This window comes from Coturnix japonica, chromosome 15, assembly GCF_001577835.2.
Source record: "Coturnix japonica isolate 7356 chromosome 15, Coturnix japonica 2.1, whole genome shotgun sequence".
Taxonomy (NCBI): Eukaryota; Metazoa; Chordata; class Aves; order Galliformes; family Phasianidae; genus Coturnix; species Coturnix japonica.
Genome location: NC_029530.1, coordinates 6,165,098 through 6,183,218, shown reverse-complemented (window position 1 = coordinate 6,183,218; position 18,121 = coordinate 6,165,098). Strand labels below are relative to the sequence as shown.

General features: G+C 52.3%; 1 protein-coding gene across 1 annotated transcript in view; it reads right to left on the bottom strand.

Annotated features, from left to right (window-relative positions):
* The window catches only part of MYO18B (myosin XVIIIB), a 42,688-nt gene that overhangs the window by 14,907 nt on the left and 9,660 nt on the right, over nt 1-18,121 (bottom strand). The window contains 22 exon segments of the mRNA XM_015878443.2: nt 87-170; nt 739-855; nt 1,070-1,183; nt 4,020-4,169; nt 5,879-5,983; nt 6,224-6,334; nt 6,412-6,612; nt 7,281-7,404; nt 7,763-7,917; nt 8,699-8,823; nt 9,374-9,482; nt 9,580-9,699; nt 10,846-10,935; nt 11,690-11,833; nt 11,925-12,053; nt 12,773-12,838; nt 13,735-13,844; nt 14,322-14,487; nt 14,988-15,171; nt 16,072-16,231; nt 16,566-16,713; nt 16,975-17,055. Of these exon segments, the coding sequence (XP_015733929.2) occupies nt 87-170; nt 739-855; nt 1,070-1,183; nt 4,020-4,169; nt 5,879-5,983; nt 6,224-6,334; nt 6,412-6,612; nt 7,281-7,404; nt 7,763-7,917; nt 8,699-8,823; nt 9,374-9,482; nt 9,580-9,699; nt 10,846-10,935; nt 11,690-11,833; nt 11,925-12,053; nt 12,773-12,838; nt 13,735-13,844; nt 14,322-14,487; nt 14,988-15,171; nt 16,072-16,231; nt 16,566-16,713; nt 16,975-17,055 (2,793 nt within the window).

Sequence of the window (18,121 nt, the reverse complement as noted above, 5' to 3'; positions counted from 1 at the left end):
TGTTTTACAGAGGAAGGGATTGCTTTGCAATGGAGACAACAAGGCTCTCATTGCTGAGCTCTGCAGTGCATCAGGGCAGAAAGTACCTTCTCCTGGAGGCTCTGCTTCTCCTTCTTCACTTCCTCCACCTGCGTCTGTAGCTCCTGGATCTGTGCAATATCTGTTGCAGACTGGGGAACAGAGAGCCAGCAATGGAAGCAGTCCCTGGGACCAGAGTAGCACGCAAATGCTCCCAGAGGCATTGCACACTGCACAGCAGGCTTCATTCTGCTGTCTGAATGTGACTTCCCTTGATATTCAAAACAAGTATTTGCAGACCTCGTGGCCAAGCTCATTTCCCCAAAGTGCTTCCAGATGCCAGTTCCCAGCTCTGTACCATCACCACTGGGGACCAGGCTGGGAGTTCTCATACAGCCCAGCCCCATGCTGACAGCTGCTCCACCGGGAGCACTGGGTTCCCTCTCCTGGGAGAACCTGTCCTAATTTGGGTGCCACACAGAAAGCCACAGCACTCTCTGTCAGTGCTCTGAAAGATCTGAGTGACAAAACACTCAGGAAACTACTGATAGATAAGGAAAGATAGGGAAGCTGAGGCTGTGTCTTCCTCTCTAAACAGCATCTGCTTCCCAATGGACCTGATGTGCAGGCAGCCCCACTGGGCCATTTGCTTTGAGCTTGGGTTTTCCAAGCACCATCCAGGCAGGGAATGATGCAGAGCCAGCACCGCCCAGATCCTACCTGTGCAATCAAAGCCTTGTGCTTGGCCATCAGCTCATTCAGGTCCTCCTGGTCCTCGCTGACACGCCGCAGGAGGTCATCTCTCTCGTGCTGCATCTGGTTGAGCTGCTCATCCGCCTGGGGGCAGAGGGTGAGCGTCAAGACAGAATCTAGTATTGCACCCAGCTTTGCTGGGCTTATATCTCACACCAGGGAGAGGAAAAGGAACTCTGGAGGGGGATTAAGGGATGCTGTGTGCTTTCAGTCTTCCTATCCATTGAGCCACCAGGGCAGGTGACTCAGTAAATAGGCTGATCCCTGCACCAAGCACCACACTGCCCAAGGAGCACACCAGGGTCTTGTTCCTGCTCAGCATCTCCATCTCCACGTGCAGGTTCTCCAGCTCCTGGGCTGCCGCCTGCTGGGACCGCTGGGCCTCTGCGCATCTCGCCTCGCTCTCTTCCAGCTGTGAGAGATGGAGGGAGATGCTAACAACACACATGCTGCTCCCTTTCTGCACAGCAAGGTTTATTTGCACTGCACTCCCAGAGCGTTTCCCCTGTTCACACAACAAAACTCAGCCTTTTAAAATCTGTGCTGCTCCTATGACTTTCTGCTGCTGTGTTAAAACCCTTTGCAGAACATTTCCCTTTGCATTGGTTGTGTTGCCAACACCCATCCCACTGGGGCTGCAGCATGCGCCCCACATCATGCACCCACTGCCTCAGCAAGATAAAGCTGGGATCATTAATTTGCAAAATTATGTGAATTACATGTAATTCCTGATTAGAGCAATTCACGATCTGGAGTTTTCAAATGGGCTTTTCACGTCGCATAAATTGCATTTGCAAATACACATGAAATATCACATTTATAAATGCTAATTTGCTCTCGGTTTTTATAGCTCAGCCATTAAAACAACAATAATCTTAAATGGGCTGCAAACACCCGGAAGATGCAGCACCATCCCCAAAGTCCTCACTGCTGAGATGGAGGAACATACGTGGGCTGTACCTGATCATGCAGTTCCTTTCCTGCAGCGCTCAGGTTTCTTTTGTTTATCAAAAAGGAAAGCAAACCCCTCACCTCCTACATGCTCCCTATGCCCATTCCCTGTGTGCTGGGGCAATGCAGGGCTCACACACTCATGAGGACAGGGCTATCCCCATGTCCAGCCTTTGGGCACTTCTGCCCATTTTCAGTGAGGATGTTTCATTGCCTTTTTTCACTCCCTCCTTCAATAAAAAGCGGTCTTATGAAGCTCTGGAGCAATCCTCACTCCATTTTCTCAACAGTTTACGGTGAGTGAGATGTACTCAGAGAAGTTCAGGAGGTAATTTGCTCCCCCAGTGCTTAACTCAGAGGAAATTGAAGTCATTTTTTCCTCAAGACCAATGACTCTCCCCATCTTGGCAGCAACACTGAGGTCTCTGAACAGTTGTAATACACAGACAAGGGGCCTGTAGCACCTGAATTGTGATGGCCTGGCTTTGAGCAGCAGGGATCCCACAGAGTAGTGGTTTAAAATTGCATTCCTGTGTCCAGCTTCAGCTTGTTTGGATGAATTGCCCAGGCAATCTATTCCCATACCCGCAGATCCCATCTTACAATGGCACAAGCCACTTTCCCACCTCTTTCCAGTTCCTCCCTGAACGATTATACAAAAACCCTGTATAGTTTAACCAGAGAGAAACTCATCTCCAGGACCTCTCATTAAACACTTTCCTCTCAATTTGCGCAATGGAATTTTCCCACTTGGGAAGAATAGATTGAAATACCCCCAAAAATACATAATGTATGAATGGATGAACAACATTCGTTTGCTGAGCTACGCCATCTGTTAAATACCTGCATGAAATGGATGCTTCAGACTTATTAAGAAACAATGCTTATACTTTCAGACCATATGGATTTTGATTAACGGAAATGGTGGCTTTTTAGCGACGTTTTTATTCTTGCAGAGATTTGTGGGCTGGTGGTAGGATGGATCGGACTCTGAAAAACCTCATCATGAATGCCATTAGGAATCATTTCAGTTTAAGGGACGACATAACCATGAGGCATTTTTAATGCGTGCAGAACCTCAGTGTTGGCAGCATTATAGAAAGGCAATATTCCCAATATTTCCTCTATCCTTCTCTTTGCACAAGGCAGCAGGGCTGTGCCTCGCTTCCAGCCTTGGAGCGGGACTCAGGAAATACTGAAAGCTTCACTGTTGCGTGGTGGTAAAGAGAGAAAAATGACTCACAATGTCTGAGATCACTCAGGAGTTCAAGAAAATGGAGCTCCTGCTGCCCTCTGGTCATAGTCCTTCCCTGATTCAGCTGCCCAGATCAGCAGCATAGAAATGGACATGGGCATGGGAATGGACATGGGCATAGGAATGGACATAACCATGCACATGGGCGTGGGCATGGGAATGGGTATGGACATAGACACATGCACATGAGCACACCAGCAGCCCCATTGCAGAGCTCACCTTCCCCTTCTCCCCTGCGCAGGTGGGAACAGCTGCTGCTCGCAGCTGTTATTTATGCAGAACTATTATCTCAATTATATTTGTATGTTGTTGGAATTGCTCATGCCTCCCATTTAGCTTGTTTCCAGGGAAAATGCACAATGGAGATTAATTACTGCATGGTTTTGGAGGACTGGCGTCAGCTGCCCAAGCCTTGGTACTCTGCACATGCCACAGCAGTGGCATCTATCACCAATCTGAGGGCACAGTGACCTTTGCACCAGCCCCAGGCTGGGTTGCACCATGGCTATCTGTCTGTCTGTGCCCCCCTAGTGCATAGTAGTGCCCATATGCTCACCCCAACACCAGTGCATGGCACCCAGGGCATTGCTCTCAGGCTGCAGCATGCGAGCTGTGGTCCCTGCTCTGGCAGCTTGTGCCTCGTGTGCAGCCATTTCTATGGCAACAAGCCTGAAAACAAGGCCTCTGGATTGCGTTATTAGAAGGCAGAAAGCACACTGAACAGAAGGTAATTAACATGGCTGCCTAAAAAAGGAAAAAACACTTAACCGCTGCTGGCATAATTACAGAGCAGTGCTTCCTGCAAGACGACCCTCTCCAGCACCACACGCTGCATGGGGTGAGCATGGCACCACAGCAGTGCTCACCCACAAGACCCCAAGACCTGCAGAGTCCCTCCTGTGGTGCCAACAGGGACAGGGTGCACGAGTGACACCCCTGGAGAGGCAATGACAACCCCACACAGATAGTATCACCCACAGCACAGTGAGGTTGTGCCCAGGGACAGAGTGATGCTCACCCACCCCCAGCCCCTGGTGCCCACCTGTTTCTGCAGCCGCTGCAGCTCAGCAGTTCCAGTGGCTCCGGGCTCAGTAGGGGCAGCCAGCAGCAGTTGTGCATCAGCCAACAGTGCACGTGTCCGGCGCAGGTCCCTCCGCAGCCGCTTCTCCACGTCCAAGTCACGGTGGCCAATCTGGGAGAGAGAGCAGCAAACTGAGCACACATCGTGCACCAAAAGTAGCAGGCTGCAGAAAAAGATGCATTTTTTTCCCCTACTGGGATGCTGGTTCCCTGCAAGGCATTTGCCTGCCCTGTTCTCCAAGTGTTCCCATAGTGTCCCATCCCATCTGCACCCAGGGCACCTCCAGTACTGTCAATGGGGCTTATCACACGACCCAGACTGTGCCTGCGCTGGCAGATCCAGGGTTGTTCCTCCCACCCTCCACAGATTTGAGGTGCCAGAGGCCTCAAATTTGGAGGGGAAAGACCCCAAAGTATGCTGAGAGCTGCAGCAGAGGAAACAAGAAAGCCTTTGGGTGATGGAAACAGCCAGAAAAACTTGGGGATAAATGGTAAGGAGAGAAACAAAGGCATGAAGAAGTCAGCCCAAAGGGGAAAGAGTTAAACCATGAAGCATTCCTGAGGAGGGCATCCTTGGGAGCTATTAGCACTTCACTGATGCAAGGCATTGGGAACCTTCATCAGCGCTGGAGCTGTTGGACTGAGGCTGCAGCATCACTGGGGGATCACCAGTTCCTTGTGCGAGGACCTTTAGCAGCAGATCACTGCACTGTGCCTGACACTCCTCTGTGCTGTCTGCAGCCATTTAAGAAAGGGAAGGAGGAAGCACCTCCAAAAAATCCCACCCTCTGCACTCCTCCTTCCAACAGAGAGCAACCATGGTTACGTGGATGAAAGAATGAGGAAAGCACCACGCAGCCAGGACATGGTTTCAGGCTAATTGAAGAGTGGGAGCATTTTCCATTCCATCTCTTTTCCACGGCATCTCTTGTTTCAGCCCCACTCTCCTATTTTCTGTTCCCTGGCTAAAATTAATAGTGCGGGTTGACCTTGTAACCTGCTTCCAAGCAGGCTGGCATTTGCTGAAACCCACAATCATTGGCATCTCCATTGCCTTAATTAGTTTTCTGGGTTGGCTTTTTTCCCCTTTTTTAATAAACTGCTCTGAAGCACGCTGCCCGCTGTATGTCAGGCAGTATTCACAACAACCCTACAGCAGAGCTGACTTGCTGTTATCCCCACCATCCCTACAGACCTTATCTTGGATGCCGTTCAGCACCGTTTTCTACATGGCTCAATGTCTGCCCTAGCAGATGGATTTGATTGGGAAGGAGGCAGAAAGACAAAGCCAGGCATTGAGCTGACCCTGTCCCACCCCCAGTGCCATGTGTCCCTACACTGTCACATCAGGAACTGAGGCACGAGAGCTGCAGAGATGACCAAGCTGATAAATACTTCTCAATGGAGCTGCCTCCATTCCTCACCTTCTAATTGAACACAGAGCAGCTGGGTGCACTTTCCCCATTCCATGTGCTTCCATCACTGCCACAGACACATTAGAGAGTGAAAAAGGATTTGTTCAGCAAATGTGTCTGGGACAGAATTCCTCTGCAAATTGCAATTGATAAACTGTTTTTCTGGGCAGATGGAGCTGCTGCAGAGTTAGTCGTGTTTTGTTTGACTCTCGTGAAAATACCAGGAGAAAAGCGGATACCTCCCTCTATGGATGGACCTTCCCAGTGATGCTGTACAAAGAATCATTAACTGCACTGGGGGTGTTGGCCATGTCATCACCCTGTTCACATGAGCTCCATCACCTTGTCTGTGTGGGTAGCGTTTGGAGTTGGTTGAGTGGAGCAGCCAGCCCAGCCCCACACTCACCTGTTCACACAGGGTGCCCACGAGCCCCTCCAGGTCCTGCTTCTCACGCAAAGCTGTCTGCTTCTCCTCATGCTCCTGCTCCAGCTGCATCTCCAGCTGCCGGAGCTGTAATAAGAACAGAGGACATGCAGTGTGAGGGAGAGAAGGGTGAACGACATGCAGTCAGCATGAGTGGCCACAGCAGTACGGCACCAACATGCTCATGGGAGCAGAGATCTCCCCATCCACCTTCCAACTTCCCCTGCCTCTCTGAAACAGCAAAAGCAAAATTCAATGGCTGTGTCCTGGGCTGCTGCCTTTGTACCCGTGGGGTGGAAGGACCCCTCATCCCCCAGCCCAACCTACCCTCCTCTGGCAGGACTGCCGTGCATCCTCCAGCTCCTCATCTTTGTCCTCCAGCTCCTTTTGGTGGATCTGCTTCATCCTCTCAATCTCCAGCTCCAGCCTCTGGTGCAGCTGAAAGACCCAAAGGCGAATTCACCCGCACTCACACCTCACACCACAGGGTCCCCACACACACTGGACTTCCTTACCTGCTCCAGGTGATCCACATTGGCTGTCTGCCTCTCCAGCTCCTTGTGCTGCTCAGCGGTGCTGGCCTCCAGGTCCCAGAGCTTCTGCCGGAGCACGGGCACCGAGCTGGAGTCCAGGGCACCGGGAGCACTGAGCTCCTGCACGCGGCCAGACAGCTGAGAAACCCACTGTGCCAGGCTGGCCCCCTCTGCCTGCTGCTGCTGCTCAGGAGGGGACAGAGTAGGGTCAGCACACTGCTCCAGAAGCATGGGCTGCTTCTAACCACAGCACCATGCAGCTGTGCAGCTCCATGTCCAACACCAGCCCAGCTTTCGGAGCAATCCTTCCCCCTCTAGGTGTTGCTTTGGACCTCAGTTTCCTCACTCAGAGTGCTATGGCAGCCCCCAGCTCATGCTGCTGTCACGCTCTGACCCCTGCCCAAATCAAAGCATCATTGTACTCAACCCCATGAAAGCATGGGCACAGGGGAAACATGGTACAGTGCCACCCACCACATGTGATTTTGGATAGAGCTGTGTTCCTATTTCCCAGCATGGATTCTGGCCCCCACATCACTGGGGTCCTGCCCTGGGGGCACAACCCAGTAGTTTCTTGCAGGAGGGGACTGAGGGTGGAGGCATGAAGAAGAGCACAAGTGGCTCATCAGCCAACCAAAGGCATGGGGCTTAACTTGAGAAATGTGATCATGATCTAGCAGAGGGTAATGTTATGAGAATACATCAGGCACCCCCAAGAACAGTGCCGAATGTAATCAGAATCACTACTCCGGCCTTGCATTGGATTGCCTCTGCGGTTGCATAGGCAATAGCTTTGCTTCATGAGCTGTTCACAGGATGCAAAGCAGCAGAGCAGTGCACTTCCATCTCACCTCCAGGTTTTGCTGCAGTTTGCCCATCTCCCACCTCAGGGAGGAGTTCTCCTGGACCACCTTCTCCCGGAGGCTCCTCTCGAAGGCCGACTCTCCCAGCGCCTGGGCCAGCTGCAGGTCAAACCTGGAGGGAAGTGCGTGGTACTGCTGCCAGTGTGGCCAGGCAGGAGGGACACAGGGCTGCTCCTCAGCCTGTGCTGAGTGCTGAGCAGCAGCGATGCTCACATCAAAAGTGGCCAAGAGCATGGCAGCCACCCCTGGCTCAAACCACCCCAGAAAAGGTCCAACAGCCCAAAGAGATGGCAGAACCCACCCTTCCAGCACCAAAGCAATGTGGTGACTTCCATGAACCAGGGCTGATCCCAGAAGGAAGGGTATCTCCCCCAGAAGCACAAGCAAAGGATGTGGCACAGCAAGGAAGGCTGTGCATCCTCAACCCTGCATCTCCCCTCCCAGTATCCCCAGACCACTCCTGGCCTTACTTCTTCTGCCGCTTCTCCAGCTCATGGTTGCGGCTCTGCTGGCTCTCAGCGAGGACCCGTGTATCCTCCAGCTCACAGGTCAGCCGTCTGCACCGCCGCCGTAGCTGCTGGGCTGCTGCCCGTGCTGTCTGGCACGCCACCTGTGCCTCACCTAGCTGTGGAACAAGGTGGAGAGTGGCATGAGGCTGGAGCTGGCACTGCCACCAGCAGGACCCCCACCATCCCAAAGCAACCCCTCCAAGAGCAATGCTGCCCTGCACAGAGGGATTGCTTTGCCCAAAGGCTCGCACCACACAGGGCATGGCAGCACGTGGAGCTCTCGCCTTCTGGGGAACAGAATCATTAAGGAATGACTTTAAATAAGCAAAATCATGCACTAATGAAGCCTGTAATTCCAAACGAGCTGCCTGAAAGCAAATGGGATGTTTTGCTTTACTCAAGCTTTTAAGTCTGGGTTGTTTCTCTTATTACTTTTTAATGTAGCATGAATAACACCCATCTCTTTTCTTTATGCTTCTGAGAAGTGACCTGGTACCCAGCACTCTCAAAGAAGCTCTTGGGCTTTATGTCTCCTCTCCAAGGCTTGGGAAATGTCATATCTTTACATGGCCAGCTCTTAGCACGGTCATGAGACCCTCCCAGTCTCCCAGACCCATAGCTGAGCCACTCCATACCCCTCAGCTTTCCACCCTGTGCTCACACTCACACCTGGTCAAAGCTGAATTTGGCCACGTTCAGTTGCAAAAACGGACTTTTTGAGCTAAAAAAGCCAGCAAGAATCAGACAATTTCCCCAGCAGCAAGCATCTGCATTTCCGATGGAGATTCAGAAAGCTCCATCAGCACTGCTGTTGGGCAGAGATCACCAGTTTGGAAGTATGAGCTTGGAAATAGCCTCCAGAGCCCCAGATCCAGGAGCCCTCTCCCCAGTGCTTGCCTTTTGCTCCAGCCCTGTGCGGGAGCTGAGCTCAGCGCTCAGACGCTCCTCCAGCTGTGCCAGCCTCTTCTGGAGGAAGGCGATCTCCGTTTGTGCGCAGTCGAACCGCACGTGCCACACATCCTCTGCAAATGAACCAGAGCTGGGTATTGTGGCTCCCACGGGGCACGGAGCACAGCTCTGCTTTGTGCACCTGAAGCTGTACATGGTCCCTGCCCCAGGCAAAACATGCACACATCCCATCACTGCTCAACTTCCCCATTGCTCCTAAGTGTTCTTTAAACACTTGCTGAGCTGCTGGGAGCACTGGGTGAGCACCAGAAGACCCCTGGGGTAGAAAGTCTACTGCCTTCCCATCCAACCCCCACACAAGATACACAGAAACATAGAACAGCTTGGAAAGGACCATTAAAGATCATGGAGCTCCAGCCCCACTGCCATGGGTAGGGCCGCCAACTGTTAAATCAGGCACAAGATCAGGTTGCCCATGATCCCATCCAACATGGCCTTGAACATGCAAGGGAAAGAGCTGCCAGCCACCACCGAGTGAGCAGTGCAGAATGACAACATGCTAAGAATGCAGAGGGGTGGCCAGAGGCCAAGAGAGCAGCATTGCTCAGGGGACCTGTTGGCTGGACACCCAAAACACGCATCGTGTTCAAAGGGCTGCCCTACCTCCTTCAGAGCCACTTATCTTCATCTCACGAAGCTGAACCAGTTGCTGGGCCTCCTCCAGCTCCTTCTGCACTGACTCCAGTTTCTTCTGCACTTGGTCATGTTTGCTCTGTGGAAGACAGGGAAGGAGGGAGTAGCTGGACCCACTGCTGGGGCACACATGCAGAGTGAGGCTGTGCCAAGAGCACGGCTCTAGGCTGTCCTACCTGCAGCTCCTGCAGCTCCCGAGTGCCCCGCAGCCTCTCTGCCCTCTCCCCATCCAGCACCTGGCAGGCAATGTCACCTTTGTGCCTCTCATCCGACAGCTCCATCGTCAGGTCAATGATCTGGGGGCATTGTGGTGTCAGGCTGGGCACCTCCAGGCATGTGGGCACACATGGACCCATTGTCTCCCAGCTGGCTGCTGCCTGCCCTTTGGTGGGGAGCATGCACACTGCCATGCATGAACCCAACAGTGGTGCCAAGGAAAGAGCAAGCACCAGCAAAGCATGTGGCTGCAGCACTGTGCTCACATGGCTGCCTGCAGCAAAGTGTTGCCTGCATGGCACTGCCTGCATGGCACTGTCTGCAGGGCTCACCAGATTCCTGTGCTGTTCTAGCTAATTGGGGGTGAAATTTCCTTTGAAATAAAAAAAAGCACATGAATGAAAGGATGTTATTAATCTGGTAGGTTAATTGCACTTTCTGCAAATGCAAACATAGCCTGCCTTGCTAATCTAGCTCTGCAGGTCTATCCTTACAAGGGGCAGCATTAGCCAGGCCAGCAGGCAACACGCAGGCTTCAGCTACTCCTGTTCCTGCATCCAGCAGCATTTTAAGACACTTCAATCTGCAGACATGCTATAAAAGCTCTCCAGAGGTCCAACAACTTTAATTTGGGTAAGTAAGCACAATAGGCTTGCTTCCCCTGGGGAGCTGGTGTTTTCTAGGTCTGTCATAAAGCATTAGCCTCCCATGGCAGTCCCCAGCCTCAGGAGTGCAATTGCATTTCTGAAGTGCAGAGCTACAGCAAAATAATCAGCAACCACTTCCCCCTGAAGAAGAAGGTGCTCAGTGAGGATGTTGGCATTGCTAAGCGGAGTGTTGCACCTAAGATAAGAGAAACAAGTAAATCCAAAGCGGATCAAGGCTGAGCCACTACAGTGAGCAGGATGATCCTGCCATGCTCTTTCCCCTTGTTATTAGCACTGGTCCCATTGAACAAAGCTGCTCAAGGTGCCTGCAGAAGTCACCAAGACGGCTGCTTGGAGGGTAGAGTGGGAACATGGAACAACCACATGCTATTTCCAGTTCTAACAATTGCCTTTTGCCAGCAGAAGGGACGGCAACCACATGGTTACCCTGTCAGTGTGGTGACACCAATCCCAAAGGCCACCAATGCACAACATCTGGCACCTTGCCTCCATGGCCACACTTATCCTGATAGGGCATAACTTGGACATGAGAGAGCAGAAGGCTCTTCCAGGCCCTACCTTGCTCTCCAGCTTCTCAGTGTTCTGCCTGAGCTCACTGCACGACTGCTCCGATCTCTCCAGCTTCTTTCTGAGCGCCACCAGCTCCTTCTAGGTAAGATTAGAGGAAAACACACAGTGAGAGCTCCGACATCCTCAGTTTACTTACGACTGTCTTGTTTTGTTTTAAAAATAAGTAGGAGAGACACGGCTGCCTTATTAAGAAAATTTAGCGGACAGCTTTGAAGGCTGCTCACTGCAAATTGCTGGGACTCCAGTTCCTGACATGAATTCCATTGGAGGGAATGTCAGCTTTGGTCTATGTACAGAGCACATCCTCATACGTACAGAGGCAGCCTTAAAAGGAATGACAGAATGGAGACTGGGCAGCGTTTGTTTTATCTGAGCCAGCCTGGATACATCTTGATAGGGCATCCCTAAGGCGAAAGCATGAGTGGGATGTTGGAGAATATGGACTAAGAATTTAACAGAGGTCTCACAGCATGACAAATCATAGAATGGATTAGGTTGGAAGGGACCTTAATGATCATCTAGTTCCAGCTCCAACGGGTTAGGTGAAATGTGATATTCCCAGGCCAGTAAATACCCATGGGAGCCTCACATCACCAATTCCTGCCTGGATGGAAGCACAGCTCTGGAAATAGCATGGAGAAAAATCCCCTACAACAAGGCTGAGTTTGGATGCTCACCTCACCCATCATCCTAAGGAGCTCAGCTCAGCAGGCCCAGCACCAACCTGCTCTCAGGAAAGAGTTCCCAAAGCATCCGGTCTCATTGTGCCCCATCCCACCCCACCCCATCCCATCCTGTCGCGTCCTACCTTATCCCATCCCATGAAACTTACCTCTTTTACTCGCAGCTGTTCCTCTGCCAGGTTAACGCTGAGCAAGGGTCGTACACGGCCCAGCAGCTGCCACCAGGGCCAGTGCCGGACCACCTGGAAGACCCCCACGTTCTTCTGGATGCAGCGGACGGCGAGGCGCTGTACCTGCAGGAATCACAGCAGCCTTGACCCCATGCAGCAGCCCAAGCATATACCTTGGTGGATGCAGGGCATCCCCAACCTGTGGGATGGGTACCTTCAGCCTCTTGAACTTTTGACGGCTGAGGAAGCCTTTGCAAGCTGCCTGGAGGAGGATCAGCTTCTGAGTTATCAGCTTGTCACGCTGCTTCTCCAGCCTGAAGAGAACACCCGCCTTCAGGAACACCTATACAAGGAGAGAGCGATGTGCAACCTGAGAGCAGCACAACCCCAGCACTGAGCTCAGGTCTGCCCCACTCATTTCCAAACCCTGTACACCATCTGCATAATACAGCTCCAGTAAAAACAAATGAGACTCGTGAACCCAAAGGTACACCCCAAGAGTTGCATTTTAAAGATGCCAAATTGAATCAAAGAACAATCCCAGGGAAGATTCGTTTTCTTGAGATAATGTTATGATTGCTCCACCACCTATTTGATTGTCTCATTAAGGTCTGTATTAACTTCACTAGCCAGCGAGTTTTAGAAGCTAGTGCAAAATCAATGCACAAAGCGATGGCAAAACCAACTGCCATATAACAAGATGTGACTGGAGCTGCTATCGCACTATTGATTAACTACAAGGGTTTCATAGAAGAGATAATTGCAAACTGCACTACGAGGGATTAAAGAAAGTTATTTCACTCCACAGAACCGTTTCATGAATTCTTTCTTTATAGAGTACAAGAGCTGAATGCAAGCATGCATATGAAATTTATTTTCCTTTGAGATTATCAACTTAAGTTCAAGCTCTGTTGCTGGGACAACTGCTGCCCAGTCCAGCAGGTTTCACCCCAACCCAAAGAAACTGAGCTGCCTGAACCCCATTGCTTCCATGGGTCGTGGGAGGTGGCTGGATTGGGTTTCAGGACAAGGCACTTTACAACCAGGGTGATGCCTTCGTACCTGGCTGCGTCCTATGGCCACGCTTTTCTTCTCCAGATCCAGTGCCTGGAAGAGCTCCTCGATTGCCTGCAGGGAGGGAGTGCATTGCAGATCCCAGCTTATGTGCTGCTGGTGAGGCCCCTCTGCCTTCTTTAATGACAATATTGACCTTTTCTGACTGTCAGACTTGTCTCATTAAATCCCGAGTTCTTTACTGATTGTGCACGCACTCTGGCAGTTTGCACAACAGAGCACACATCCATTTTTGATTGATCTCTCCTCAGCTCCCTGCCTCACCCACATCTCATTCCAGGCATGCAGGAGGCTCTCCACAGCCTTGCTACTGATTTATTATAAAACCTGTTCAACCAGAAGATCCCGGCCTTCATTTCTTTGGCTCTCAGGTTCCATGGGCAGCAGCCCAGATGATGCCTGGCACCAGGAACCTCATGTTCGTCGAGCTCTATTGGGTCCCTGGGGGGTGATTCTACCTTGTACTCAGTTCCCTGTATTTTGGGGCAACCCCAGTCCTAAGCCAGCAGGGTTTCCAAAGCTCTTTGATCTTAAGTATTAAACAGAAGAAGTAATAAACTTCATTTCCAGGCTGGTTTCTCCAAGTCCTCTCCATGGTGCAATAACGCTGGTAAATGCAGCCCACGCTAGGAGTGATTACAGCCTTTGCAGAAACACAGCCTTAAGGGGGAGAGTCTTCAGGGCTGAGAGCAAAGCACATCACCCACCACTGCCAGGAGAGGCTCAGCAGAGCTGTAGGCATTGACCCCAAAACCCCAGCAGGAGCAAAACAATAATAGCATTGAATATATTGAATGGCTGAGCCAGGAGGGAGCTGCTCCCCTACCCCAGGGCATGACCCATCTCCTTTGAAAAGCTCCGGTAATTGCTCCTAATTGCAGAGAGGGCCCTGATTGTGCAGAGTATGGGCATGGGCAGAGCTCAAGATGGTGCTCTCAGTCGGGACATACCTTGCTCTCATCCGGCACCTCGTAGGCAGATGTGCACTTCTTCATGACAGCTGGAGCCAGCACCTGGAAGCGTCGTCGGAAATGGGTCAGGAGCAGGTGGTCCGGGTACCCTGGGGACAACAGACACCTCTCTGGCTAGGTTGCATGTGTTGGGAGTGAGGTTTGTACAGCTGGGGAGGGAGGGAGCAGTACAGGGGCCGCTGGGGCATGCAGCAAATTGGGATGCAGGTGGGAGGGAATGGGGGAGCTGAGCAAAATTATGGCAAAACAGAAGCAGCAGAAATAGAACCAAAGATGTGCTTGAGGTAGCTGGATAAGGTGGCACATTGTGAAGTGCAGGAAATGTCTCCAGCAACCTGCTTGGGCCCTCTGTGACCCCACAGGGTGCAGGAACAAAGCCTTGCATGGGTCTGCAAAGGGAGCATGGGGCATTGCACTCATTGTGCTCAGCCTGTGCCACCAGCAGCAGGGAGATCCTGCAAAAATCCCCAAAGACACAGGCAAAGTGGTAAAGCAGGCCCAGTGAGAGGCAGGGCACGAGCAAAGCATGGAGGGCTGAGCAGGGGCTGCAGGAGGGCAGTACATACCGCTGCGGCGTAGGCGCAGGGCATCCAAGAGCTGGGTACCCCCCAGCTGGGCTCGCAGGGCTGGCACATCCAGAGGTTGTGGGTCTGCCTTCTCCATCGTTGTCCCTGGGACCAAGGAGTGCACAAAGTGCAGCTGGGAGCGCCGCAGCAGGCTGGTGAGAGCATCCTAGGGGAAAGCAGAGGTCAGTGGGACTGGAAGTAACCAAGCACAACTCTTTCTCCTGAAGTCCCAGGTTTTCTGTTCCCAAATGCATCATTCAATGCCCTGTCCCTGGAAATAGGGCTCGGAGCACCTTGTCAAGTTGCAGACGTTCACTGCAGGGGATTGGAGCCAGGTGGCCTTTAAAGGTCATTGTATCTCAAAAAATTCTGTGATTCAATGATTCTACTGGACTGGGGGGAGCCAGAACTTGTACAAAGCTGGGTCTGCCAGGAGCCCAGGTACCCCACTACAGTGCAAGCAACAGGAGGCTGACACACACCCAGCGCAGAGGGCCAGGATGCTTAAGAGGATTAACCAGCAGCACAGCAAGGTGTGCATGTAATCTGCTTTGTGACTTGTTTCTCTGTGATACTCCCCCCGAGCAGCAGCAGCCACCTGCAGTTGGCGCAGCATCCCCAGCCCAGAGGAGCCGGGCACAACCCTGCCCCTGTCCCTGCACTCACCGCCTGCAGCTTGAGCTGAGCACACACCGACCTCCTCCTGACTGCTGCCAAACTGCTGGCAAAGACCTTCCTGATGCAGGCATTGCGCTGCAGAGCTGCCTGTGAGCAGCCTTCCAGCCCCGCCACGGCACGGCAGACCCGTGGCACCCCACGGCGTGGCATTGCCAGCTCCTGCAGTGCATTCCTGTGGGTGAGAAAAGAGTGAGATGCTGGGCATGCAGCAGGGGCAGCATGGGGACACTTTGCTGCCAGCATCCCTCAGCCTGAAGGCAGTGCCAAATCCAGCACTGGTGCTCATGCAGTGCTGCCCCACTGCTCCTGGCTTCTCTCTGCATCGAGCACCCCGCTGCTTGTCGCTATTAGAACTTCCCTGAACCAAAGCCCAAAACAAAATGAGCTGGCAGGGCTTAAGCAGAAGGTTAAAATCATGGCGTGTGCGGAGACATCTGTAACAGCGTGTTTGTGTTTCAGCTCCAGTAGTTTACAAGGCTTCTGGATGTAGCAGGGGAAAGAGGAGAGCTGCTATGTGGGTACCTCACTGCCTCTGCACTGCAGTGCTGAAGAGCCAAGGACATTGCAGGGCCCTTCTGGCTGTGGGACAGCAGCACTCAGCATTCCCCCCATGTTGCCTCCTGTGCAGTAGGGTTAGAGTTAGGCTTAGGATGACATGACATTGCACTGCATTTGATTTCATTTCATTTCATTGGACTGCATTGAGTTCCATTGCATTTTGTTGTGTTGCATTCCATTGAATTTCTTTGCATTGGGTTAGGGTTAGATATAGCTCTACTGCTTCAGGTAGTTTTGATGGGAAGCATTATTGGTTTGGCTTGGGTGGGATGGCATTATTCACCAGCCCTCTATTGAGCATCCACCATAATCAAACCATGCACATTGGCTGCCCGTCAGCTGGGGCTGGGTGGCTCTACATTAAATCACTTGGCTTTGCTCCCTTACCCTACTAAATTCTAAATATTCCCACAAAGCTGGTCCAAAAGCAGCTTTTTCCCTGGCTTTCCCTTGCTTCCTTCCCCACCCCATCCCTCTCCCATGGAGCAGCCACAAGCACATGCCCCATACTCACAGCTGGGATTGCTGCAGCAGCTGGCTGGCGTTCTCTGCCGACAGGTTGAGCTTGGCCTTGCTCACCCAGCCCGCCAGGTCATAGCGCACGGGGTCGGTGCCCAGCTGGTGCGGGATCTCGAAGTGCAGTGCCTGCTCACACCTGCGTACATAGCCGGCCCCTGCAAACAGCAACAGTGCCATGAGGGGGGCAACTGCACCCCAAGGGTGTCACCATCAGGTTCCCATGGGGCTACCACTGCCAGCAGGGCCAGGAGATGGAGTGTAACCAGTGGAGCATTTTGGAACACACTCCTCAGGCACAATACAGTTATGGTGCATGGGGAACCCACACTGTTTTCACTGGTGGTAGAGGCCCCAGCTCTGCATTTCTTAGCAGAAAAGGGTCGTCCAAGAAGGAAATACTTAATTTTATGAGGGGTTTCTTTAATTGTCATAGCTAAATGGTGATTCCAGATGTAGTGCAGCTGAAGTGTGGGGAGCTGCCCAACTCACCATCCTGGTCAGATCCTTTCGGGGCAAAGTAAGAGCAGAGGCGGTCAAAGGCAGCACCATCTCCAGAGCCCGGGATCAGCACCTCCTCATCCAGGATCCACAGCAGCCCCTTGCGGTCGGCCCCTGGGCTGCCGGGCAGCACCTGCAGCTGCCAAAGAGTAGAGGTGTCCCTTGGGTCACCAGGAATAGGATGGGGTGGCCAGGAGCTGCAGCCAGCTTGCCCCACTCCCCAACAACTCTGCCCTAAGCTGGGGAGAAAGGAAACCTCTACCCAGCTGTGTGCCCCTGGTAACTCATGCCACATGTGCTGCACACCATGAGGCTGCACAGCATCTGCAACCCTCCGAGCAGAGGAAAGGATGCTCCAGGCATAGGCAGAGCTCCAAGTTCCCCCACCAGGCCCAGTTACCTGCGAGGGGTTCAGGTCGACAATGGACAGCGTGGCCAGTGGAGAGTGCTCTGGAAGATCAAAAGACACCTCAACATTTTCCTGGAAAACATTATTTAAAAGCTCACTTCAGTCAGGAGTCCCAGCGCAGGTGTGTGAGCACAGGGAGGGCGATGGAGCAGAGCTGCCACCAGGGAAAGCTCTGCAGGCACAGAGCACAGCACTCCAAGGGCTCCGCAGCACTCGGCGAGTGTCAGACAAGCTGCATAAATGATGGATATGATAATAACAGGACCGAACAAGAGAGCGCCGAGGAAACAATCAATTATTAACGTGCAGCTGGCGGGCACAGCCAACATTCGTGTTCCCTTTCTATCTCAGGTTGGTGGGGCCAGCAGGTCTCATGTTCTCAGCACCGTGTGGTGGTGTTGGGGCTCAAGGGGTGGCAGCAGAAAGCCCCGTGTTTGGGGCAGGGCAGCACCAGCACAAGGCATGGTGAGCCAGCCAAGCTCCTTCATTTCATGCTCGGCCGGTAGCTGCATATTCATCATTACTGAAGGGCACATCTATACTTACTGGAGGCAAGCGGTGTGTGAATATTAAGCCGTGGGAATTCAACCATTTTTCCAGAGCTGAAGGTATTAAAGTTACTTCTGCAAGCTTAATAAGTTCATTTTTGCCAGTAGATTTTCCAGCAGTTTATTTCTGCAATAATTTATCATTTTCCTTTCTGTTCTCTATTATTCAACACCTGAGCTAGTTCAGGAAAAACTCAGCTGCAGCACCAGAAGGGTCATCTCCTGTTCTCCCTTTGATCCCTTCACAGTTGCCTCATGGTTTCCAAATGCTCCACCCTGTCATCCCCCTATGGTCACCTCACAGTCAACCCATTGCCCCTCTGTGATCATCTCATGGCCAAGATGTGAGCACATGAGCAATCTATGACCACACCATCTCCTCCCCATCACCCCTCCATGGTCATTCAAATGTCCCTCCATGTTCTCACTATGGTCACCCAATTATTACCCAATGGATTCACAAATACCCATGAAGACAGTGCTGGTGGCAGAGGAAAGAAGGGCCTGCAGACCCTGTGCTCCTGCAGCACTCCTCCATCACAGCCCCAGAACACTGCCCCTTTCACCACTGGCACCCAACGCAACCCCAT